Source organism: Nomia melanderi, chromosome 1, assembly GCF_051020985.1.
Source record: "Nomia melanderi isolate GNS246 chromosome 1, iyNomMela1, whole genome shotgun sequence".
Classification (NCBI taxonomy): domain Eukaryota; kingdom Metazoa; phylum Arthropoda; class Insecta; order Hymenoptera; family Halictidae; genus Nomia; species Nomia melanderi.
Window position 1 is genome coordinate 12,984,233 of NC_134999.1, and position 26,320 is coordinate 13,010,552.

Sequence of the window (26,320 nt, forward strand, 5' to 3'; positions counted from 1 at the left end):
GCCGTGGAAGGGGGAGCCGATCCTCCTACGCTTATCGCGACGCTACGGCAAGTGCAAGGTTAATTGGGAGACCCGAAGGGGATGATTTTTCTTGGCACGCTCCCGTGTGCCCGACGCGACCCCCCGCGCTTCTTCGGTCGGATGCCACTCGAAGGGTGGCAAGGATGGTAAGGGTGGTTCGTGACGGGACTTTCGGATGGGAATTGGGTTTTAGGGGCTGCTGGGAATTTGTCGGGATTCTCTGTTTCTTGGGGATGCAGCTGGAGAAGGAACTTTAGGCAGGCTGATTAGGGGTTGAGAAATCTTGAATGAGACTTTGAGAGTTTGGTGAGGGGTTGGTTTGAAGAAAGTGGTTTTTGGATGTGGAGTGTTTCAGTTGGGATTTTGGGGGTTGACGAGTTTATCGAATTTTTCGTTTGGGGTTTGGATGAATTGAGTTAATTGGAGTGTGGTTGAATAGAGTCGTTTGCTGAGAGGATTTGGAGGTATAGTGTTTGTTTGTGGTGTGTATTGGAATGATTGTAGTAGAATTGATGAAACGCAGCTGTTGCGAGGGAGTAAAATCATAGAGCACCCCAATAGTGGAGTACTAGGAGGCTCTTTTCAGTTTTTATTTAGTATTTTGGGACTGTTTGTGAGAGCATCGTCACGTTCTTACATTGCGATTTGAAATATTTGTGTTATTACGAGTATTAATGTTGGTTATTTTTGAATATATAATGGACATGTTAACGAAAAATCGTTGAAAGTAAGGATTGCGAGCTATATTCTACGAGAAAGTTTACATTCAAAGATCATACGACTTAGTATACAAAAGGGAAGCTAAATACAAACTGCAGAATGACGTCTTTCTGATATATGTCTTCCGAGTAAATCGATTCTGGAAATTGCTTTACTGCAAATGTTCCTAACCACTTGACTATCCATTACTGAACATTCTTGCTTCTCGATTACACGATTTGTAACGGGATATTTAACTTGTACCAAGCATATTATTCGGTTCTCGTGTCACTAAAGCGTCAAATGAGTGAAAATATGATTATATCAATCAATATATTAAAAATTTTATTAGAAATCAATAATTTCATATTATTATTTATTAAATGCAGACAACGATTTTATATGTTAAACGCATAAATGATCTAATAATATTATTCGTCGTTTGACGGAGCATGTAAAAGGTAATTCGTGTCGAAGTTCGAGCAAAGCGCCGGATAATCCGTTTTAATTGAAACGAATTAACAGGGGAACGGTTAAACCGATTGCGCCGGCGTTCATGGACCGTATCAATTCTTTGGAGGAAACAATACCTTTCATCTCCATTAATTAGTCGCGAGTAACGAAGTTACATCGAGTGGCGTGGAATTTATTTAAACTCGGCTCAATTAATTCCGAAACAACGGCGAGCTCCGCCCGGTGATGTATAACTCGGTCGTATTCTTATGAAACACACTTTCTCGTGTCGTCCATCAAACGTTTTTTGTCGCGACTATATGCTACAATTTATCAACGTAATTGTACGGTGTTCCCCGCTGAATTATGGACCACCGTTATTCATATCCTCCGCAGTTTCTGTTAAACGACGTACAATACAGCTCGCTTATCGAAATTGGAGCTGTTATCAATGTAGTTTCAATTTTCTTTATCACCAGCTTTTAGAACTTTCGAGAAATAAATATGTTTTTTTACAAAACGAAAGAAGGTAGTTATTGATTTGCAGATATCCTCAGTTTAAGACTTACTAGATAACAACAGAAAAATACAGAATATAAATGGTAGTGCGTTGTTAAGAGGAAATGAGATCTTCCCATTCGGTTGGCTATGTGTTAACTATTATATGAACTATTATTAAATTTTGTTACTTTTTACAAACTATAAACTGACGCTTAAAAATCGTTTCAATCTATTGTCATTCGAATGTTTATTAATGCATTTCCAGATTTTTCTGGAAAAGAAATATAATTTTTAATATTAGTTACATAAAGATATATTTACTTGTTGAACACTAAATTGTAGTACACTTAGAACTTTCGAATAACCGTGTACATGATAATTATAAATAATTAAATATATTCTTACTGTTAGAACTAAAGGGTAGTTTCAAATATTTCTTAACTACTGAAATTTACAGTTCGTATATATCCATAGTGGTTTGACCAAATGTAGTCTGGTGTATCAATTGACGCACGGTGGACGTTTATATTAACGATGTACAAGCTACAGTGAACTCATAAAGTTCGTCCCATGGGCACTAGCATCATCGATGAGGTGCAAACTATGCCTCGTGCTGGACCCGGGCATAGCACAGGTAAATATGTGCACTGCGTCCTATTGTAAATAATATTTAATATTTACAGGGCTACGTCATTAACATTAGAATTCAATTAATATTTACGGAAATGAATTTTTCATTTGTCATTTATACCGCTTTCTTCGTTTACGGTTAACGATTGTTTAACTAAAGTGTATATCAATTATTTCATATTTTACAACGATTCAAGCACAAACGTATAAAATGTGATTGATCACGTGCAACTGATATTTGAAGGGTTCATTTCGTAAGCTGAAGTAAGTTAAAAATGAAAAAGGTAGGAATTCCAATTTTCGCTTCATTTTCAAGGAATTAACAATTAAAATTCATCATAGTGGATGCTAATTTCGGCACTGATGCTGACCTGCTTCGAGTGAACCGTAATTAACGAATCGACGTAGATCAGACATATCGTGAATCATTGATAAACCGAAAACGAAGCCAAAACCATAATTTCGTCGCCCGTGATTTCGTTTCTTTTTTCGTTTTACCGGATTATGACATAATATTTTAAACAAAAAATTTTTGAAATATATACGTATCTAATTTGTAACAGTATTTAATTGAAAATTATATTTTAAAGTTTCTTCATCTACTTAAAGGTTAAAGTTCTTTGAGTTTCGTCCACTCTCGATCTGTACAGGTTCATTGAATAATTCAGCCGTAATGAAACCAGCATGAATTCGCTTTAATTCAGACTTTTATTACTTGAGAATCTTTCTCTCTTTTTATTTCAATTAATTCGATAAATTAGTAAATATAAAAAAAATTGGAGTTGGATACTTTGATCCTGCTCTTCGTGGAAGAAAGACTTGTCCAGCGAATGGCGGACTTACACTACTGAAACTTGTTCCGTCACTTGCTAAATGAATTAATTATAATACAAAGAAGATGGAAAGGAGATAATACTTTAATGAGGCACGGAAAGACACAAAAGGCTATGACGCAATATGGAAACCTTTTAAGGCAAAAATGTAAATCAAATAAGAAGTTGCCGGGCTAATGATACATTTTATGGTACTTTCGGTGCACGAGGAATTAGTTGAAAGTCTTACGTAAAAAGTTTTCATTAAACTATTAGCAATAAGTGCGATGATATTTTCTAATATCTTCTATGTATTATTACTATGCAACTGAGAATATAACAGTGATTTACTAACACATTAAATCATTCCTTATCTAGAAATTTAGAGTGAAACTCGTCTTGTTATAAATTCTACACCTTGACGGGCTTCCATAACCACTAATTTTTCGACTTATTCACAGAACCTTCGACAAACATTTTCCTAATCTTGGTTTCCATTATTTCGTCATTAAAAATTCTGACCACATTCGCAAACATTACAGAAGAACATTGAAGACACATGAAGTGACATGCTAGAAATGGCAATATCAAATCTAGACATTAAATATTGTTTCGGCTACTTTTTTATTCACGAATATCTCGAGTAATTTAGAGAAATTAAGTGTTCAAGAAATGTCGATTGTCCTTTACGTTTTCCGGCCATAATTATTCTAACAGGTATCATCGAAGGGACTGATCCACGGGTTTCCCTAGGTTTCAGAATTTTCTCTTGAAAGTTTCATTAGAGTTGAAGCGACTTGTCACTTAGGTAAAAGCAGTTTCCTTAGCTGCTTATTTTTCACTACTCTCAGCGGAATTATTTTTAACCCGATAAAATTCTCACTTGCTCGTTTCCCCTTCAATAGTATTTGTCCACGGAATTCTCAAAACTTCGTACCTCTGAACCTCGTTTCAGTAATAACACAAGAAATCGAATAATTCGACGCGCACCCGCAGATACTTGTTTTAATTGAGCTGACGGACAAATCTTCACCTTTTCGCTCTCTCAATGCTTCATCAAACCGAGACATTTCCAAATCTTCATCTGGAAATTCAAATTTTATCTGGAAACAGTTGGAAATGTAATTCAGAGATATTATTTCTAATAATTTATTGAGTTACTTCACTTTTCAAAAATTTCTACAATCCGCTATTAAAAGCTTCAGTTATCTTTTCAGTTATATTAAATTATCTAATATCCAGCTTATTTATTTATTTATTTATCTATTTTAAATTGGTTGCATTAATACAATTACATAGTGAGATGTAGAATTATTTAACATAATATAATTGTTACCACCAAATGTTTACGTTGTTGGAAACTTTGTACAAGCGTTTAAATTGGGCTTTAAATCTTCTCTATTAGTGCACAGGTAGCTATCCACTAGTGTCGAGAATGGAACAGATTTAATCACGATAAACTTCAGGTACAAGTTGCTCGTCTTAACATTTTAGAGGATGGTGCAACTGCATGTTGCGTAGCTTGCATAAATCCAACTCCGTTGTTCACGATTCACCGACGGATGTTGCGTTCGTATTATTGCCGTGTCTTATGAGAAGACTTGCAACGGTAAATCTTCAGATAGGTGCGATCGGGTGCAATAAAATCAAGGCGCTGCAGATGATTTGATGAATCGGTTTGTTCAACGCGGAGAACATTCATCAACAGGCTGCTGCTATCGTGATAGTTCTCCCTGAGAACAGATGAGCTTCCAGCGGGAATCGCTTTCCAGGAGCTAATTCGATTTTCCATCGTTTTATAAAGGAAAATGTGATTAATGTTTCTTATTACATACATTCCAGAATAATAATTATTTTAGTTCGATTGTTGGGATTAATAAAGGAGATCTGGAGATAAAAGGTTTCAATTGACTTTAGAAATAGAATTTTAATATATGGAAAAACGGAACTGACGAAATTATTTGATTTTTTCTTTAATAATTTATTTAAAATTTATTTTTATTGGAAAACTTATGTTAATCCTTTTTCCAATAAATTGTTTGATTGTTAAATATAATAAAATTCTGTGAGAAGTCTCGAGCAGTTGTAAGTCTATGTGGAGTGAAAAAGAATTTGTTATTAAAATATGTATATTTTTATTTTTTACGTAGGTATATTACCATTGTACTTGGCCTAAATTTCAGAGGACTTGAAATTATCGACATCCTGTGTTGGATAATATTAGGAATTTGTTTTACCAATTAATGGCACTAACAGCTGCATTATCGACAATAATATATAAGGGCAGATGAAGCATAGGATAGACATAACATGCAAAGTACAATTTTGTCACATGCTCTAGGGGGTACTAGTACCCCTTTCCCATTTTCCTATCACTCCCTGTCATATCGACTTAGATTGGTTTTGCATGGCAGCGCTATAAGTGATAGGAATTAGAAGAAACAAAAATTGAACACACACTTGCGTTACGTATTTTAAGTCTGTGGTCTGTGGCTATTATTTTACCATGCTTGTTCGATTCGTGTAGACACCGCTGGTGCTATAGTTTTTTCGACAGTGTCGGTATTTCAGAACAGTAGGCAGTAAAATACATTGTATGCACAGTCTGTATAGATTTTAAGTCTATGATTCTGAATTCAGTGACATATGAGTGTGGTAGAATCAATGGTCATAGTTTATCAGTGTAAAATGGCAACAAAAGTTACTAATAGTGCATCGTTTCATTTTTAGCTTCATATAAGAAGTGTAGTTTTTGAATATAGGTACGTAATATTTTCTTCTTATTTGAAATGTTACTGTTAAGAATTTGATTGTTTGATAATTAATCAAGAAATTTATTAATGAACGATCTGCAATAAACATTAATTTTGTAAAACGAAGTAGAAAATTTAATGCAGTACAACAGTTCTTTATTATAACATAAGATCAGTAGTACATGTTTTCTTCCAAAGATAGGAAAGTGTGTCATATTTTTACAGGTTAAGTTTAATGTGTAGTAAGGAATAATGTATTAAATTACATTGTTTAAAATGTTGGAAACTGCAAGTAGTTTTGTTTTCATTTTTTAATTGAATTATTAATGAGATTTTTATTTGAATTGTTACACAAATTTCTCCTTTTATTGATTATTTCTTAAGAACTGTTTTTTTTCCTGTAAAGAATGAAGAAAGAGTACTTACATAATATCTTTCTTTTCCTTACATTATATTGATATGTATATAAATTTATATTGTTTAAAGAAAGATGAAGTGCATTTTAAGCAAAGCAGTTTTAAGTAATTGTATTTTTTAAACTTTTTGTAACATTTATTTTAATGATGAGACATATTATTAAATACTTCAAACTTTTTTATAATTCTGAGATGTACAATCTTGTAAACTGAGATATGTAATTATTTCTTTTCAGCATTTAATGTTAAATTGATAAATGAAACATTCAACAGTTAGGATAGAGTTCAATGTATCTTCATTGATTTCAATGAGCATAATGCTATAGCTATGAGACCAACCATTGTAATTTCAATAGTAGATAATTATTTATATACGTCTAAAAGGATTGTTCAAAACTTTTGATAGAAGTTGTTTATTGATTACAGTTATTCATTTTGTTTTGAAAATTTAACATATTCGAGGAATTTAGAGTCTATAAGAGTATAACAAGCTAAGGCGCTATGAAAATCATGTTATCTAACTCAGACCATGTTAACTTTTGCAACAGTAAGATTTTAAAGTTGGTAGTCTGATGTTAGATCATAATACTTAAGACACAAATCAAGTTCTAATTAAAATTTTCTTTAGTTTAATGAAATAATACTAAGACATATTAAAACATAACACTGTCTTGGCATGGAATTAACATTATACAAACAGTACATGCATATAAGATTCACCAAACAATTTTGTTAAGAAAAAGCTATTCTCTGTTTCAGATATTTATGACGAAGTGATTGTACAGTTATTAAAAGGAATATACTCTTCTCAAGATGATTTTAACATTCTTATATGTGATAGCAACTTCAATTCAATCCAGAAGGATTTTGTTTTTAAAGACACATTTACGTAATCTGTTTCAAAGGAAGACAACTAATTGTCCATCAGTCATGTTTTATAATAAAACAGTGTTAGATTCATGTAAAGGTAATATTTTTAAAAATATTTTATAAGTATAGTGTTTATCATTTGCTTTGATTTAGAAAATCATGTAATTTAAGAATTGTCCAGTGCTTTTTTTAAAAGTGAATCAACATTAATTTTTGTTAAAGAATTAGTTAATATTTGTTATTTGTATTCTGTATTACAAGTGCGCTAAATAATTTAGAATTTTTGAGTGGTCATGAAGTTTTTCAGGTAGATTAAATCAATTTAAGGTATAAAAGATAAAGTAAATGAAAAATTTCTATATTTACGATTAATCAATATTAAAAATACCATAATTATGATTACAAACGAAAATGATAACAATTGTAATCAATATACAACAATTTTGTTATTGTCTGTTGTTTAAGTATATTCTTCCTTTTGTATGTAAAAAATAATCTTGCTTTGCCTAGGGTGTGTAAGTATATGAAAATACTTTAAATATTGTGATATCAAATAAAAAAATAAGATGATTTTCTTAATATCTCTTAATTCACAATTCTTTTTAATTTACATAAACAAATACTATCTTTTTTATTTATTTCAAATACATAATACTGCAATATAGTAGGCTTGAAAAACTGAAGTTGTTTGAAAAATTGTTTTTATAATATAATTACTTCATAGTAGTACAAGGTTCATAAAAATTTATTCGAGAAAGATATTTTGAAATTTTGACATCATTTTTTTGAGACTTTCTGAATTTTGTTGTTTTCAACTTTGCATGTTCTATTTTTGTCCAGATATTCAAATATTTTATATAATATGTGGTTTGTTTGCTAATGTTTATAGGATTCTGTAATTTCGCTTTTGTATTATTCTGTGCTAATTGTGGTTAAACAATAGCAGTAATAATAATCAATCAATCATTTGCTAAATCTATTAACTTGTGGTGAGTCATGGGGAAGAAAAAGTTCATCATTCTTATCTTAAACCATATTAATAATACATGTCTGCAAATCTTAGACACATTTAAGGTGAAATTTTTAGGAAACTAAAAAGATCAATATTTACAAAAGCGAAAAAAGAAATTCCAATTTTTTGTAGACAGAATATTTAAAAAATATCAAGATTACTTAAGTACAATATGCTATTTTATTTAACTGTTATTATTTATTCTATGATTTCAATTTTAAAACGCTTAAAATGATAAAGAATTGGCTAATTTTTTTAAAGTTTTCGAAGGATATATTTACATTTTTGCAATTAATGAATATTACAAATATTTACTTATTTGCATTGTTTTCTTTTCACAACTTTAAACGAAATCAGTATATCTAATGTTTTTGAATGATTTAAAGTTAATAATTCCAATCAAAAAGATATATTTATTAAAATTAACCGACCATGTTAGTTATTTATATTATAGTTGCATTATTGTCTCTATGACCAATTGCACGGCGCACGTTCTATTGCTTACATATTTCACCATCTAATTTAGTATTTGAAATGCCCTTCAATTATGATGAAAATTTTCAAATATAATTAGACGTTGCATTTAATTGTTTTAATTTAAACAAGAACTGTGGTAAACAAGAAAAGTTTAGTGACTCTTCGTTCTCTTCTTATAATTTAAATAATATGTATTGTAAACAATACAAAAATGTGCACAACGTAGTAAATTACGCATCAAACTGTACGAGGTATAAAATTTAATTAAAATTTCATTTTTTATAAAACATTCATTTAGAAGTATAGTCTCGTTCCGTTAACGTCGCGTTTCACGAACGATGAGCGAGGGAGATATAAAAAAGACGAGCGAGCCTTTGTGTGTAATTAACGTATGTGATATATTTTCTCTTATTCTATCATTCATTTGGAAGCCAAGCTAAATACGACGCTCCCTCCATAAGATCCGCGCACCAATCGCACAAGTGCCATGTTCATGTTGAAGTTTCTTACTCGCTCGCCATTTTCCTCTTCATTTTTATTCACATGATAGTCAACCAATAAGTGCGAAAATAAAACTGTTTTTCTGCTGTATAGTATCTCGCTGGCTCGTTTGATTCGGGTGACGTTAACGTGATGATATTATAACACATTTATATAACTGAAATATGTTTTGCATGAAGTGTTGCATGTGAAGAAATACATTACATTTATATATATTTATATATATTCATTATATTCATATATGCATTACATAAGACGTGTTCCGTATGCGTATAATGTAACTTCACCACGAACAGTATCTGGAGCAGAATTATGATACGTGTAACAAATTTGTAAAGAACTGTTGTCGAAAACACAGTTATTTTATTACTAACTAATAATAAGCTGTTATTATTAGTTAAATATTAAATAATAACTGAATCCTGTTTATTTCATGGGCGTTAGTGATTATTGTTAATCATTCTCGAAAGTAGTAAATATAAAACATAAAGCAATCAAGGTATAGAATTATCACAATAGGTACGATAAAAAGGAAGACAATATAATTGGTTCGAGTATGAGAAAAATAATATACGTTAAATATACATAAAAATAATTCATAATACATTGTTTAGGAACTAATATTTCTTGTATTAGACAGGTTGTTCGGCAATAAATAGGAGAAAATTTGAGAAGCGATTCTTCATGACAATATAAGACGAAAATCAAGAGTAAAGAAATTGTGGTTTCGGCTTCATTTTCAAGTTATTAACAATGAAAAATCTCTCTGAACAAAGACGATCCGCCAATAGTGGAAAAGGTGAGGCAGATCAGTACAAGCGCGGACAATGGCGTAACGCGCCGGGGGCAGTACAGAAAACTGACTCACAAGTTGTTATTAATAGTGGATTTTAATCGTTAATAACTTGAAAATGAAATCGAAATTGGAATTTCTTTATTTTTACACTTCTGTTAGAAAATAATTTTGTATTCAAGGAAATTTTCTTTTAATGATTTTATCGCTTCCGCAATGTTACTTAAGGTTTGATATCGTAATTGCGAACAAATTTTTTATATCATATGAATATACTAATCAACAATAAAATTGGTTCTGTTTGCGACGAAGTTACATTAGGCCATTTACATACTGACGACAAAATTGCAACGCTTGGCAAAAGAACTATTGAATGTTATTTCTTTTCTTAGTTTATTTTTTAAAATTTCTTTTCAAAACTTTCTCAGTTTTGCCGTCAGTGTGTGGGTGGTCTGAGACATGCACCATGTTGAACACACATTGTACACCGTTAGCTCTTTCGCTATTGAATGTCAAGCAATACTTGTAGAGTAGAAATTGCAAGTAGGTTCGTTAGATGTATCAAATACAAACGTATAAGGTATGTTAGTATATACTATGTATGTAAATTATTTTAGCCATGAAGAGACTTTTGAACAAAAGAACAAAACGTTGTATTAGATACGTCCTTACGAATTAATTATTGAAGAAGTATTAATTATTTTGAAATACGTTAAAAAAAAGAAGATAAAGATTGATTATCAAATTGATACATTTTGAAGCATTCGAACATTTACAATTGTTTGTTCTTTTCCATGTGTTTTGCTATTCAGTTGAGTCTGTATTTGTAAAACAATAATAAACAATTACTGTTTTTCTTCGTTGTTTATATTATATTAATAATTTAGTCCAAAATAACGTGGATTCCTTTAAGAATGTTTTAATGATTACTCGAATTATAATAAGTATTTACTGGGGTTAATAATTTCAAAATATATTTCAGCTATACCAATTTCTTATCTTTATAACAAAAATGAAGTTTTCGAAAATTATTCATGTCAATATTGGATATCGTATTAGGTTATCCAATAAGTTCGTTCGGTTTTTATTTAATGATGAATTTTTTTTAATTTCAATAGAAGTTACTTTTTTATGTATATTTTATTGCAACAGAAACGTTATCGAACATTTTTAAACAAAAGTATCGCATTTACAAAAAATCGCACGCATTTATTGGACAATTTAATATAAATAGAAAAATGTTAACTTTATCGTATAAGTAGATTATCGATTATATATTTTATACTTAATATATCGTTACACTCATATCATTTTTGGGTATCGCCATATCGTTCTCCTCTTCATTGATTGAAATCAAAATTTCTCTACACTTATCCATATGAACTTCGATTTTTTGTACATGTATTCCATTTGTATTTAATCACATTTATTATTTTCTTGCTTTAAACCTTCTAATACTTGTATAAGTATTAATTTAATATTATATTTATGTATACCTACATGAAAATACAGAATAAATATTATACACAAGTATTATTTGTGTTATTATTAATTTTGTAAATTTGTTATGTATTTAATAATTCATGTATGTTCGTTATGCTATTGTAGTATAAGGTAATACGAGATATTTCAATAAAAATTGCACTTCTGTAATAAAGTTACTGCGCCTAGTTTTTTATTTCTTAGTGAACGATGAGATTTCATGATAAATATTTAATGTTTGCGATGCAGGGTATTGATGCAAACATTCGTGAAATTTCAATGTGACAAAATTTTGTATTATAAACGATTAGATATCATTAATTGTTTATAAACCTTAGTTATCCGAACTAGTGATGCATCGTTTTTTATTTGTTTTTCTGCGATTAAGTTAATTACTTTACCTTTCGATTATCCGAACCATTTTGATCCCAATTAGTTCGGATAATCGAGGTTCTATGTAAACATACACACTGTACGATACTAGAAAACAAGAAAGACTATATTGTAGTTTCCAAAGCTTTTTTTTTTTAGTTTGGATTACGGACAATTCGAAATTCAACAATTTTTAACGAATTTGAATGGAATTTTGACTTTCAATTCAATTTTAGCTCTCTAAAAATAATAATATTATATCCCCGTATTGTTCTTTTTTCGTATTCTTCTTCATTAAAAAGTTTACGTTTGTTATAGGAAGTACATTATGTGACATTTACAATGTAATTATACTTTTACAGTATAAATACGTTTGGAATAAAATATAAGTTAACATAGGAAAAAATAGAAGTGTATTTTCTAACGAATTCAGAATCATTTTTATATTAAAATTATGTTTGTATGAACTGCAATAAACGAAAATTGCCAACTGAAAATTAAATTTAATGTTTATAACTAAACATTTTTTAGTAAAGAATGGATGTTGAATCTGAATGTTTACATTTAATATAAATTGTTATTAATGTTACATACGTGTATATGTGTATTTAATTATTTGTATGGTTAAGGAAAACTTCAAAAAGAAATACATTCATGTATAGGATATAACTATATATTCTTTTATTATTTTAAGAATCAAAATCTTCCACCGATGATCGTGAAAACGAAGAGTTTATGACTTCATGTCTGTGTTCAAATAAAAGTGATGCTAGACTCGAGGATTTGTTATGGTATCACGGTGATATGAGGTTATGCACTATATATCCTCAAGTATGCATTAAGCATTAGTAGTAACACAAGAATATTATTGTAATCACAATTTAACATTGCACAATTAATTATTTAACGAATTGCTATTTCACCAGCAAAAAGTTGATATCTCGAGTTGGTTAACTTATCAGTATGGCAGAACATTTTTTCCCTTGCATACGACTAACTCTACCGGAAGTTCATTTCAACCAGAGTACAAACTTTATATTCTTGTTGAGGCCGACCTTGAGAGCTTTAAACCCACTTCTACAACCAAGGCTACAAAGGTATATCATCAGCTTGTAAACGTAGAGGAAGCACATTATTATTTTCCCTTTTTTAGATTTTGTTTTCACCATTAAAAAGATTAAAAAAAAGAAACTATAAGTAATTATAAATATGATAAGATCAATGGAATTTAAAATAAGTGTAATAAAATGATAATTGTTAGGTATTGTATAGATACGTATACGTGATGGAAGTTCGGAAACACAGTCGTTAATTGAAATGGTAAATTCATTTATATTTTAGGTTGAAGAGTACGGTTTAATTATAACATGGACAGCAAATAAAAATATCGACTTAATTATAGAGACAGATTTAGATACTCTAGTAAAATTTTTTATCGCATCTATGGAAGGTCAATGTTATATTAATAATGGCTTGTTGCTGAAACGTATACAGAGTAAGTGAGCACTTCGATTATGGTAATCAAAACTGTCGGATTAAAGTAGTTTTCTGTAATTTTCAGCTGTTCTGGTATCAGGAAAGCCTTGTTTTTATAACAATGATTTACTGAATGTGCCGCCAACCAGAAGTAAGAATAAACGGTTTTGTATATAGTGTTTAGTGATAAAAATAAGTATAATGCTACAGCATGTTCATTAGAATGCTGCTTACTTATAAGGGTTAAAACTTGTTGATTTTGTTTGGAAATTTTAATACCTCCTTATAAAGTATTTTATAAAATAAGTGTTAAACGTAAAATGTTCCCTCCGTAACGTCACGCTTTAGCGACGCCTTTAATGTGTCATTCCTATATTCACGTATCCTAAATATTTGCTTAACTATTTCGTTTCAGCTGGAATATTTTAATATTATTTATATAAGATAATTATTATTTTATTTTACTGTCTGCTTACCTAAAACCCTTTTTTTCGAAAATACGACGTGAGATATATAAATATTATTTTACAAGAATCAATTTTTCCATATCTACATTTACTAATCAAAAGTTAGATCCTAAGAGTTAATAGTAAATATTGAATGATCAGTGGTAAATAATGGATTTTGTAGTGTACTACTTTTCGAAAGCTTAAATCGAGCTTTTAAAGGTTCAAGGTTTAGTCCTAAAACTTCGAAGACTCGAGCTTTATAAAACTCTCAGCTTTTAAGGTTGAGCCCGGAAGCTTCAGACTCAAGTTTTACAAAACTTTGAACTTTCAAACCTCAGTCTTCATGGTTGAGCCTGGAAGTTTCGAAGACTCGAGTTTTATAAAACTCTAAGCTTTCAAGTTTCAGCTTTTGGAATGGTTGAGTTAGGTCAACTTTATTTAAGCTCAGAGGACTCGAGCTTTTTACAACAATAAACGTGCGACTGTCTATGCAAGCGTGCAAAAAAGCTTGTCCATACTGATAGACTCTGTCTACAGCCTGTTTGACTACATTACAACCGTAAACTGGAACGATATCGGCAAACGATGTGTGTACAGTCCCTGATGAAAAAATTAGTGCCACCCATCGTTCTTAACATTTTTCGCAGTAATCATAGTATACAAAGTCCAAATGGTATTTTAACAATAATGTCTTCATCGTAGTGTCAAGACTGAGAGGTAAGCAAAGAAATGAAGCCTGAGTTACACAAAATTAATATGAAGAAACGACTAGACGTAAGTATCAGATAATCAAAGGACGCTCGTTGTTGATCTTCACAAAGATAACATCAATAGTGGCCCTAAGTTTTTGATCAGGGACTATAGATTGTTTACAAACAATGTGAGCAGTGAGTTGGTAACTAATTCGGATGAAAGTGAAAGCTTCCACTACTCCCGAACATCTTGGACACCTTGGGAAAGCTGGAGTACTAAATGGGTGCTGCTGCATGACTGCTTTAAGTTCCAACATTTTCCAACTACGTCATTATTTTTGTTAACTTGCTTGTCGACACAGTATATCTTTCAGTCCTCGTTCACGAAAAATGCTTGATCCTGTATTTAGTTCTCATATTGCGTTTTGAACAGTAAATATAGAAAATTTTTTTGTAATTTTTTCGATGAAATTTTGTTTCGCTTTTTTCACTATATAAGCACTGTAATTTCATAGGGTTGGCTAAAAAGTTTTCTAATGTTTCTAAGAACATTTTAACGCAAGGTTCCTTCCTCGTGTCAAATTCAATAAAATGAAAAAGACTTTTTGGCTGATCGATTCCACGAAACCTGTCCACTAATTGCAGTTTCCACGTTTTTATGTTATCTAGAACGCACATTTTGTTGCACCATACGTTATGTTTTTGAATTCATTACTTGGCATCTGAAAAAATTTTCTTGGTGAACGTTACTGGTATTGCGAATACAATGTTCCTTGTGCTTGTAAGATTTTATAGATAATGTGGAATGGCAGTCGCACATTGAGAAATTAAGAATATTAAGCGAAGCTGCCAGAGTAGCGTCGGAACAGTGTAAAACACTTGAAGTCGAGGACTTTCCAGGAGTAGTAGTATATCCAGACAATACCGCGACGGAGACAGCGTCGGAACATTTGCAACGGATTGCGTCAAACGAAACGTTAGGTAAAACTATGATAATAATTTAATGATAATACATTTGTAAGATGGCAGTGTGACTATTTTATTAGTCACATGGAAACATTAGTAGCTAATAATTGAGCCATTCATTGGCCAAAAGGATTAGCTTTAAACAAAGAATAGAGAAAAGTGATATAATAGTAATTCAAAAGTGAAGCAAAGTAAATATTGCAAAATGTATTTTACTTTATTATTATAAGTGTAGCTTCAATCTATCGAACATGTAAAATGCATGAACTATAGTATCCTTGAAGTAATCTTTATTATCATCGAAATTTTGGCCGAAAGAATGTTTGTTCTTTCATCGTGCTAAATTCAATAATAAGGAAATTTGTGTTAAATATAAAAAGTTAAATTTGTCTCGAATACAAAATTTTGAACAATTCGAAAAGTGAAGTTGACTGAATCTATAAGCGAATGATCCTTTATCAATTCTTTGTCAATATAAAATTCTATTTAATGGTTCGATTGTTTTTAAACACAATGGTTATTATTTATTTTTTTTATTTTTTTATAATTTATTCTTCTATTATCAGTGATTATATTTTAGATAAAAAATAAATGTAGAACGTACCCAGAGTTCTTCTCCATTTTTTCAATAAATTATAAATAACAAAGTAGTCATATCGATCATATGAGAAATGAATCACAAGGCAAGGGGTTAATAAACACTCTCAATATTTGTTCTGGCACAACGAATATTTGTTTTAGAAAGTGGAAAGAGCAGTAGCGCTTCTGAGCCAGATTCCGCAAGCGTTTCGCGAAAGGAACATCAGCTCTCATCGGATGTGATAGATACTTCCAAAGAAGACACTACTCTCAAACAAGACGTGTCACGTTCCGCTAGCAAATCGCTCGACACGCTCGACACTTTAGAAGAATCCGAAGTTAAAAGGACGCGGCCAGCGTCCTGCATTGATATCAAAACTACTAGCACATCCGTGGAGCCAAAAACATTTTTCAGCGCGAAGGATAGTAAAAGCGTACCGTCTATAAGTGGCTCCAAGTAAGTATTTCATTCCCAGAATATAGAATATCACGGAGTTCCTAATTACCATCAAACCGTGTAACATTAGTCTGTAATTTCAAATAACTAAGAATGCGATTAGAAAGATAGAATTACAATAGGAAATCATTTTTTCATAACAAATATTATGAAAAGCATTACAATTCATATATTTTATATATTTTTCCATTTACTCTTTCGAATTTCTCATAAACGCATAAAAGTCCGCAGACCACTTATCTATATAAAGAAATTTTGCAACCGATTATCTGAGGGCTGATAAGATACAGATGGAAAATATAACTGAAACCTTTCGTTTTGTGAATAGTATTCGAACTGTCGTTCCAGTTACAAATCCCAGGAACAAGAAGTGTTTATTATAAAATATTCTTCCTAAATAATACTGAATGGCTTCGTTTTGCAGAAATTCAATGGCGGAAGTAATCGAGAAATTAACTTCTCTCAACCCGAACGTTAAACCGCCGAATGTCTTAATATTCGCGGACAGCATTATAGCGTTGAACAATGTGAAGGGCGTATTAGAGAATTCTCTTGGGACAACCAAGTATGTTTATTACTTTTTCAACTTTTCATTATTTAACAAATTTCATAGTTTCTTTCACTAGTTTATTTTTTTATCAGTTTCGTTTGTTGAATTTTATTGGCGTTTTACGTATACTATTTATGTTTATTAAGTAAAATTATAATCGGTATATATGTAATTTTTCTATTGTCTAATTTTTTGTAAAATTGTTTCTATTTGAACAGGTACACCATTTACGCGTTACCGTTCCAAGAGGCTCGTAACGACACGTGGATAGACAACGCAGCTTTGGTCGTTGTTTGCGGCAATGTTGGTAACGAAATTGGAAATCGGATCGTTGAATATATCCTCCGCGGCGGTAAACTTCTCGCGTTGTGCTCCGACGTGCTCCAAGCGTTGCTTCCGGCGTTTAAAACCGCGGAAGTTCGCGAGAATGAGCTCGTCCATTTTTCGTATGGGAAATGGAAACATGTACGGATGATGCACCACATTTTCTGTTATCAAGCGTCTCCGATAAGAACGAGATTTTCTCAAGATCACGAGGACATCAAGTAAGATTTACATATAAGTGGCGTTCAAAAGTTCCTGGCCAGATCGTGTTTGGAACTTCTCTTAGACAATAAAGGCTTTAAGAACTTTTTGTCATTGTGACATATAAAGGATATATTGCATGAGAGGATACTGTGAACAAATCAACACAGTTTATTCTTTATATATATTTCTTTAGAAATAAATAATTCAGCATATTCAAAGGTTTTCTACCAGAGTGATTGTAAAAGAAAATAATGCTTGTTTTCTACTACAATAATAATTTAATGCATAGCGTTGAATATATTACACTTAGTATTTTGTGGCCATATCTTTTGCATTTATGACAGCGGCACATCGATGTGGCATGAACTCAATTCCGACTTTTGAACGTCACTGTATATCTTCGTTACATGTACACTTTCAATATTATTCAACAGGTCTGAGTAAGCTGAAAACAATTACATCAGTAATTGATATGAATAACGTTGAAAAGTGAACTTGAACTGTTTCGTAATTCACGACATGAATTTATTATTGCCCTATTAACCTCTTGACCTATAATATCGTGTCAGACTCGTGATGAAACTTTTAAACTGCATTTGACAATTTTGTTATTTATTTTTTTGGAATATAAATTGAATATCACTTTTCTGTTATCGATCACTAAACTTTGAAGTAAGCATAGACATAGAATAAAATTGTTTCTTTGCCTGATAAATTATTAATAATAAGGTACGTGTATCGGTCATAGTTAACACTAAAATTACCAGACAAAATGGTCCATTCCTGGTTTCTTCTTTTCGAAATTATTAAGAAGATAACAGATCTTTCTCTGAGAAATTAATCAAGAAATTGATGTAGCAATGTGCAAACTGAATTGAAAATCAAGTAAAGTCTGAATAGACGTACTCTTGTAGTTTCTATAAAGGAATTTCAAAAAGTCAAGCTAACTGCTCGGTAGTTTTATTGTCAAGAAATAAATCACAAAGCAATGGGTTAATCAAATTCAAAGTGCATTAACACCCCTCGTAAACATCAAAGAACAACATTATTATTACATAAAAGTGATTGTAAAACTTGCAATAAATCGTTCGTTTGCCATCGTATTCGCTTGAAATAAGCATCAATCGGTGCACAACTATTCACACACGTGTTACACGTGGTAACTAAACAATTTTTGAGAAACAGTGCCGCATTCTGCTGCAAGGATGTTATAACAACATCTTGTTATAACAACAATGGGAAACAAATTTCTAGAGTATCTGATCCATCTACGTCGACATTAACACTACATATTTCTACCGAAGGTGACAACAGACATCTTTTGAAATTTTAACTTAAAATTCTTTTCTCAATTTAATCATTATTCCTCAGTTGAATTTTGAACATTTCCTATGATTAATTTTATAATCGTTATTAGAAAAGTCGAAAAGTCATTTCAGGATGTACGACTAAACTTTGAAAATAATTTTAAGTTAAAAATTCGAAAGGTGTTTTGACACCTTCGGTAGAAATAATGTTAAATATAATTGTTTCAGTCTATAATAATACAAATTTATCACAACAATGAACAACAAATTTCTAGAGTATCTGGTCTATCTACGCCGACTTCAGTAGATGTGAAAGACAAAAAGGGGAACTCGCATTTGTTCGACGTGAAGGTCCTCGGAACCGAGGAGACATGGTACACGCCGAGCATTTTACTCGCCAGCCCACGGGGCAACAATGGTAAAATTGTTTTCTCCCAAATACACTTGGAGGTCGACCCTATGCAATACGAGTTCGAGGAAAGCAAATTCCTGGCTTTGAAGGAGAGCAACGACGCTCGTATCGAGATATTTAACGATCTCTTAAAAGTACATCTCGGGATGAAACTTTGCGAGACTTCCGAGCCAACTTTGAAATATATGCCAGCTTTCTTCTTGGGTCGGCACGAGGTGAGCGTGAAACGATTTTTCCAGATGAGACACAGTTATGTTTAAAGTATATTTTATTTGCACAGTCAAGTATGAAAAATATGAATTACAATCGAGTAATTTGATTAGAAGCGTTTTACGAAAGTTTGATGGCTACAGCCGTACGCGAGATATTGTTCTTCGTTGCGTGTACAGTTTGATGGCAGATGGGACAAGTGTAAGGGTTGAATAAGGTAGAAAGATTTTGGAAGTGACGGTCATTTGAAAAAAAAAATCGTTACATTAACTACAGCTCTAACCGCATGATAATCGCATTCGCGTTTGCACTGGACATATTTGTGACTGTTCTGAATAACTTGGAATAATTGTATCTTCACTTGCGTAACAGAAGCATTTAGATCATCATTTTGTTTTAATATTCTACTGGATTAATGATTAAATACAGACTAATACCATGTGATTGTTTATAATGTCTCCGTATATTCTGTTAGGAATGAGTTTCTTGGTATAATTCATTTGTCGATTATCTTTTTACAGTTGAAACTGGAAATGTTAGGCAGAATAAAAGATAGAATGAATTCAAACGAGACTTTGAAATTAACAAATATAAGTATACAATTCTGTCGAGGTAATACCGTCGAACAATCAGCTTCGCATTCGTTTCTGCCAATTATGGTGCACCAGTGCCCTGACAATTTTTCAACGATTGAATATTTTGAGGTAATATTTCCTTTAAATAGTATTATAATATAATTACGTATATAGGTACAGTGAAATAAGTAAATTGAATTTTGAAGGAAATTCAATTAATTTAGCTTGCCCTTTCGTTAATTGGTACTTTATTATTATGGGGTACTGTATAAACGATTCTTTTCACAGAATTTAACTACGAAAGAGTTAGGTCGTTTAGTAATCTACGCGGATCTAATGACGTCGTCGATGGACGTTGTAGATGGAGTACAATTACATCATGGTTTAGCTGTTATTCCTTACCAGCAATCTAAGGGGCGAGGTGCGTAAATACATTTCATCAAGTATATTGATTTAAAAGTTATAATTTGATTCCATAATTAATATCGCAATTATGCAGTCAGAAATTTCAGACTTTGCTATTATTTCTTATTAAGTAACGACCCTTTTTTAATTACTGACACTAATTTCACCGTATACTTGTTATTGAATATTAATTAAAGGGGTGTCCCATTTATTTTGACAATCTTAAACGTTTTGGTTCTCTTTGGCGACATAAGAAATGGTTTCAATTAAAGTTTGTTCGACTATAAAAATGTTTGTGTCGGGGATGTATTTTTGGAGATCTTAAAATAATTATTTCCTTTTTAAAAAGTCTTGAAACCATTGTTTTATTTTTAAATGGAATTATTTTTTTATTCAGACGTGTAACGAGATAGGATTACCATCAATCTTAAGTTTTATTTCCGTTATTATTCGTTTGTAGGGAGAGATAAGAACCAATGGCTCAGTCCTAAGGGAAGCGGGACGTTTACTTTACAAGTGCATATACCAACTAATTCAATACTTGGACAACATATCTCAATATTACAGCATGTGGTATCCGTCGCAATAGTGTCTGCTATTAGATCTTTACCTGAATACGAGGTGAGATTTCTCTTTTTTTCTATTACACGAAGTTCAAATGGCGAAACCAATATAATTGATACTAACTGACATGTAACTTTACTTGTGTATGTCGATTTTTATACACACGTCGAGTGAAGTTAATTTGAACTAAAGACTGTATTCTTAATAACAGGAAATTGATCTCAGAATAAAATGGCCTAATGACATATACGTTGGAAATAATATTAAAATCGGTGGTATGATTGTGACTACGCAATGCTTGCCAGACCTTTTTGTCTGTAATATCGGTAGGTAATATACAAATATAAACCATTAATTTTTCTCGTGCCCGTCACGTACGTAAGGAACAAAATATTTCTTTACAATGTTTATTTCTAAACACTTCCATTCTTCTTTGCACACAAAGTGTTCGACTACTGTCGTGATCTTTTTTAGAAATGAGAAAATCGATCAGTGACCGTTATTTACAGGTGTTGGAGTGAATTTGTTCAATAAGGAACCTACTTGTTGCATTAATGATATTATTGAAATGTTTAATAAAACTTATAATAAGAAGTTAAAATTGATCTCTTACGAACAATATTTTGCCATTGTATTTAATGAACTCGAGAGGTTGTTGGATATCGTACAAAGCGGAAATACAGATGCCTTTTTGGATGCTTATTATACATACTGGCTTCACTTGTAAGTTCGTTAAACCTTTATTAACTTAGACCAATAATTAATTTAAATGATATTATTATGTTCAAGAGAAAAATAGAGAAAAATAATACAATACATTTTAAGGAAGACAGTCGATATTTTTTAAAATCATTTTTCCTATAAAAAGAGAGAAATATTTAAAAAATTGTTAAATACGTTTTTCTATTAAACCCTTTTTATAATATTTACCTTTCTCGAATGTGTGTGCTTTCATAATCTTTTTAAGGAATTCAATTTACCTAGTCAACTTGTTTACTTATATATTAAAATCCTGTTTTGTATTTTTACAGCGATCAAGAGATAAGAGTCTTATCACGGACGGGTGCTTCTCAAAATGCTAAAATATTAGGTATCGATGAATATGGATTTTTACGCGTCCGTGGTGAGGAAGGAAATATATTCACCGTACATCCGGACGGGAATAGTTTCGATTGTCTCAAAGGTCTTATAATTCCAAAATAATTGGAATCACACGTAAAAATAATACTGTTGATTGTTCATTGTTCAGTCATTAATTATATACTGCTGTTCTCTCTTATTTTTATACATCACGTGTATATTTAGTAACGGTAAAATGTAATTCAGCGAAGGAGATAGTTTTTTTTACTTTTAATTTATTTGTTTATAAATATAATAATAAATACAATGTGTGAATTCTGTGTAATCCTTTTTGATTCCCTATTAACACACGGACTGAGAATTTGATAAAATTGAATATTATTTCCAAAGTTGCGATTAAAATGTTAATATAAGTACAATATAATTTCTCTTTGCCTATAAGGTATACTTTATATTTTTATTTTTCTAGAGTAAAGTGTTTTTTCAAAGACTTTTTCCCTTTGAAAATAAAAGCAGAATGTTTCTTTTTAAATACAGGGTGAGAAAGCTACAAGTACGGATTTTATAATTATTTATTCACCGTTAATAAAATTTGAGTGTTTTTTTTACAAAAGTTTAATTAAGGTCATAATAAACTTGACCGATTGGCACCAGAATATAAAATTGTATTTGAAAAATGAGAAACATTATAATTAATACCTCGCTAGTCTATGCGATAATATATCCTTTTTCTTTCATTACGAATTATTATTATTATATATATATATTTATGTATATATATCAACTTCGATTTAAACATATAAACATACAACAAATTGTATTTATCTTTCAATATTCGAGGAATTTCTCTTAAAAATTACATAACACGTCGATACCGCACATTAATTATTTCATATAGGTATAGATAATATAGTATTTCGTAGATAAAGTAACAATAAATTGACCTTTGCTTTCTTTGTGAGATTATTTAACTATCAGGTCACCATTTGATTGATTAATTGTCAGAAGAAGCTATACAATTTTAGTCGCTTAATTAGAGCAATATTTGATCGTTAGAACAATTTGATTTATTAATCTTCGAAGCACATTCAGAAGCGGATAAATATTCGATCTATTGTTAGACGCAAAACAAAATTTTCTCGGGTCATCACTGAACCCTGTGGCTATAGGCCTTACGTGAATTTTTCTAATTTTGCAATCACCATTCATTGTCTTCTATTCGCGAACACCATATTGATCCAGATTCGATTAATTGTTCTAGACGACAAAACATTCGCGCTGAACCCTATAACTTCGTTGTCTATACTTTTTTTGCGACGATCGATTTTGTTTCTTTATCCTATCTACGAGTGTAAGGCAAACACACATAGCCGACTTTTTCTTCTTTGCAGAGAACTATAAAACAAAAAACTGAAGTATCATTGCTACACACAAAATGAGAAACAAATTGTATTACCTTATCTTTCTGTTTGTAACAGTGAATATTAATTAAATAATATTAATGAAACATAAAAGAAGTTACTTATATTGAAGCACAAAATTGTCAAAATTTTGTAGTCGTTGTTCTTAGGCAGAATTATTAACACGTTGAATGCCATGAGGGTCACCCGGTGACCCCCGACCAAATCGAATTACTGTAATTCAGTCGATTAAACGATGATTATTTGCAAACATTTTTATATTATAAATAATCCCACTTAATGCGCTGACATTCGACAAGGTAAACGTGCAATAAAAGTGAAACGATTCGTTGAAATAATTTAATATTATATTTTTTTCAGTTTGTGTATTTTGCTATGTAACACCGTGCGGCATTCAACGTGTTAAATTCATCAGATTCAAGTTAGCCATGTATGTTTAGCAATATCATTATTCTAAACTCTTTAAACACGTGTTCGTAACAAGGATATAATACTTTGATATTTCAGGGATATGATGAATGCGATAATTCTACTAAACTATTGCCGATCGAGCTTGTCGATGATCAGAAATGAATTTTCGTATGGCCTACTCGGATGAAGAAAACGATTCGGCGTCGATTTTTGATTCTCAGCTTAATACGTGTGTAACATTTATACAATTAATACTGATCGTACGATATTTAATATAAATATCTAAACAATAATGCGGCTAGCTTCTGTGAAACTGCCTTCGTCTAGAGTCAGCATTCCATTTGGCTGTGCGATCTCTCGCGATTAGTTCACTGTTCTTTTAAAAATTTCACACACATTCGCATACATACTCGTCATATGGTACCTATTATCTAGTTTGCTTTTAGCGCTATTCAGAGTTTGTTAGTCATCGGCAGTAATACATAGTCGTAGAAGTACAGGTTCATTGATTTTCTTGGATATTTCAGTTCCATTTGTAATATTATTGCACGAATAACATTCAGCTAACGAACGGAATCAATGTTGTTGAATTAAAATAGGAAAGTCTATAATATTGTCGACGCATATGTTCTTTCCAATTTTGTAAATTGTCGTTGTATTGTATAATAAATTTTGCAAAATTGTAAGTAACGTGGCACTCGACTCGATGATAAAACAATAGAACTTTTAAATCCTCTGAATACACTCCGGAAAGAAATGAAATTCGCTTGATTTCCAAACAAATGGGAATGTCAGGAATTAAAACACAATTATTTCGTCAGTGATATAAGGCTTTTTATATAGAATTCAAATGCTTTAGCTTAATTCCAGATTTCACGAACCAATGCACGAATATTAAGAACATAGTTCTTCTGTATATTGAAATACAAATTGTGAGTTTAAATGAAATATAAATTACGTTAATATCTTATTACCTTTCACGGAAGCGAAATTGGAACTACTAAATTAATGAACCATATATATATGTAGAATTATGTCGAATGGAATTGTAGTCAAAGGATTTTTAGTCACGTGACCGGAATTTCAAGTGTTAATTTATTATAATGATAATTTTACAACTATAGCGATGAAATATCCAATCAATTGATTTCCTGTTTATTCGATATTCGTGTTTTCTTCTGTTTCACATCATTGTGTTCATCTAAATTCTTTTCTGAATTTAAACGTATTTTACATTGAATACTAAGAAATACGGAAATGTCAAATAAATATAAAAGTATCAACAGGGGATGCCTAGCTAATTGTAAATCCAATTAGTGTGACTTAATCATACTTCTGTTAATCAACGACACATTCTTCGTGTACTACTAATAATATAGTTTGTCCTTACGAGTTCTGCCCTAAAACTTCCATGGTAAAAAGTTACACGTTCCTATACTCGACTAATTCTGTAGTTCTTACGAATTAATCCCGTTACAGATCAACGTTTCTACTTATATAGTTAACTGAACAACGCATATCACGAGCATTTATCATATTCTCGTGCCAACAATATAATTTTTCTTTTTCTATTCGATTCCCAGGAAACGGACATAAACGTCGAGACAACAAACGTACAAATTCGCTCGCGCGAATTCGATTAACTTATCTTGTTAAAAAGTGACTCATTGAAAGATAATCACTAATCTTTGGCATACCTTACGCAATTAGTTTCTCGATCAAGGAATCGACGTTAAAGGCTTAAGATACTACTTCACTAACGCCCTTAATTATTTACCGTTTACCTTAAAAAATGTCCTCATCAGAGGCACGAATGAAAGTAAAGAAGTGGCAGTTGAAAGTTCGTGACCATAATTTTATATATTCTTATGCGTTTTATTCTCGAAGGGGAATGAACGTTTGATATGATTCAGATCGATCTATCTACGTCTAAATGTTTCATGACACCGAGAAGTTGCGACACGATCAATTGCCAAGAAATATATTGGGTATTCCTCGAAGTTATGATATCAGTTCCATAATGGCGAACTTTAACCCTCTACCAGCAATATGGAGCATTAAAGTCGAAAATCTTATTTCCTTATGACTTCACCAGGATCTTTTATTATTATTGGAAAATTATATGACGGTTTGGAGAAACTGTCATTTGTATATTAAAGTAGGGTCTATAATAAACATTTAATACAATAATAATTATAATTATAGATAGTATAATAATACTTACATAAAATATAATTATAAAATATAAAATTCGTAACAATGAGAAATCAAATGTGACTATAAAGGTCCAAATTACTGGACATATTAGTGAAAAACCATATTACTGGAGGGTTAATTCTAAACAGTTTCGCGATCGTAGTCTCTGCGCTTTATCGTGTCTGAAAATGTCTGAATACATTCAGCAATGCCTTAAAAAATGAATAACAGACAAATCTTTTCACTGAAC

The 26,320-nt window shown here is 31.2% G+C and overlaps 1 protein-coding gene across 3 annotated transcripts; it reads left to right on the top strand.

The window, feature by feature from the left end:
* The first annotated feature begins 5,658 nt into the window (after positions 1–5,658).
* On the top strand, positions 5,659–22,351 carry Hcs (holocarboxylase synthetase-like protein). Of its 3 annotated transcripts, XM_031978196.2 has the most exons (17): positions 5,678–5,878; positions 7,045–7,252; positions 12,487–12,623; positions 12,719–12,889; positions 13,134–13,287; positions 13,354–13,419; positions 15,196–15,390; positions 16,117–16,411; positions 16,836–16,976; positions 17,180–17,506; positions 19,072–19,423; positions 19,940–20,122; positions 20,282–20,414; positions 20,859–21,019; positions 21,174–21,288; positions 21,472–21,685; positions 21,994–22,351. In XM_031978196.2, the coding sequence occupies exons 2-17, from the start codon at positions 7,099–7,101 to the stop codon at positions 22,163–22,165; spliced, it is 2,970 nt and encodes a 989-aa protein (XP_031834056.1). In that variant the 5' UTR covers positions 5,678–5,878; positions 7,045–7,098; the 3' UTR covers positions 22,166–22,351. The 3 variants fall into 3 exon arrangements, with proteins under 3 accessions (XP_031834057.1, XP_031834056.1, XP_031834058.1); XM_031978197.2 differs by lacking the exon at positions 7,045–7,252 and having other exon boundaries at positions 5,659–5,878; XM_031978198.2 differs by lacking the exons at positions 12,487–12,623; positions 12,719–12,889; positions 13,134–13,287; positions 13,354–13,419.
* Positions 22,352–26,320: the final 3,969 nt, after the last annotated feature.

What these genes read in the sequence shown, in the direction of transcription:
- Hcs (XM_031978196.2), top strand. Translation starts at nt 7,099, where the DNA reads ATGATTTTAACATTCTTATATGTGATAGCAACTTCAATTCAATCCAGA. An exon ending in CCAGCAATCTAAGGGGCGAG is followed by an intron (nt 20,415 to 20,858) that starts GTGCGTAAATAC and finishes ATTCGTTTGTAG; the next exon opens with GGAGAGATAAGAACCAATGG. An exon ending in CCTTTTTGTCTGTAATATCG is followed by an intron (nt 21,289 to 21,471) that starts GTAGGTAATATA and finishes CGTTATTTACAG; the next exon opens with GTGTTGGAGTGAATTTGTTC.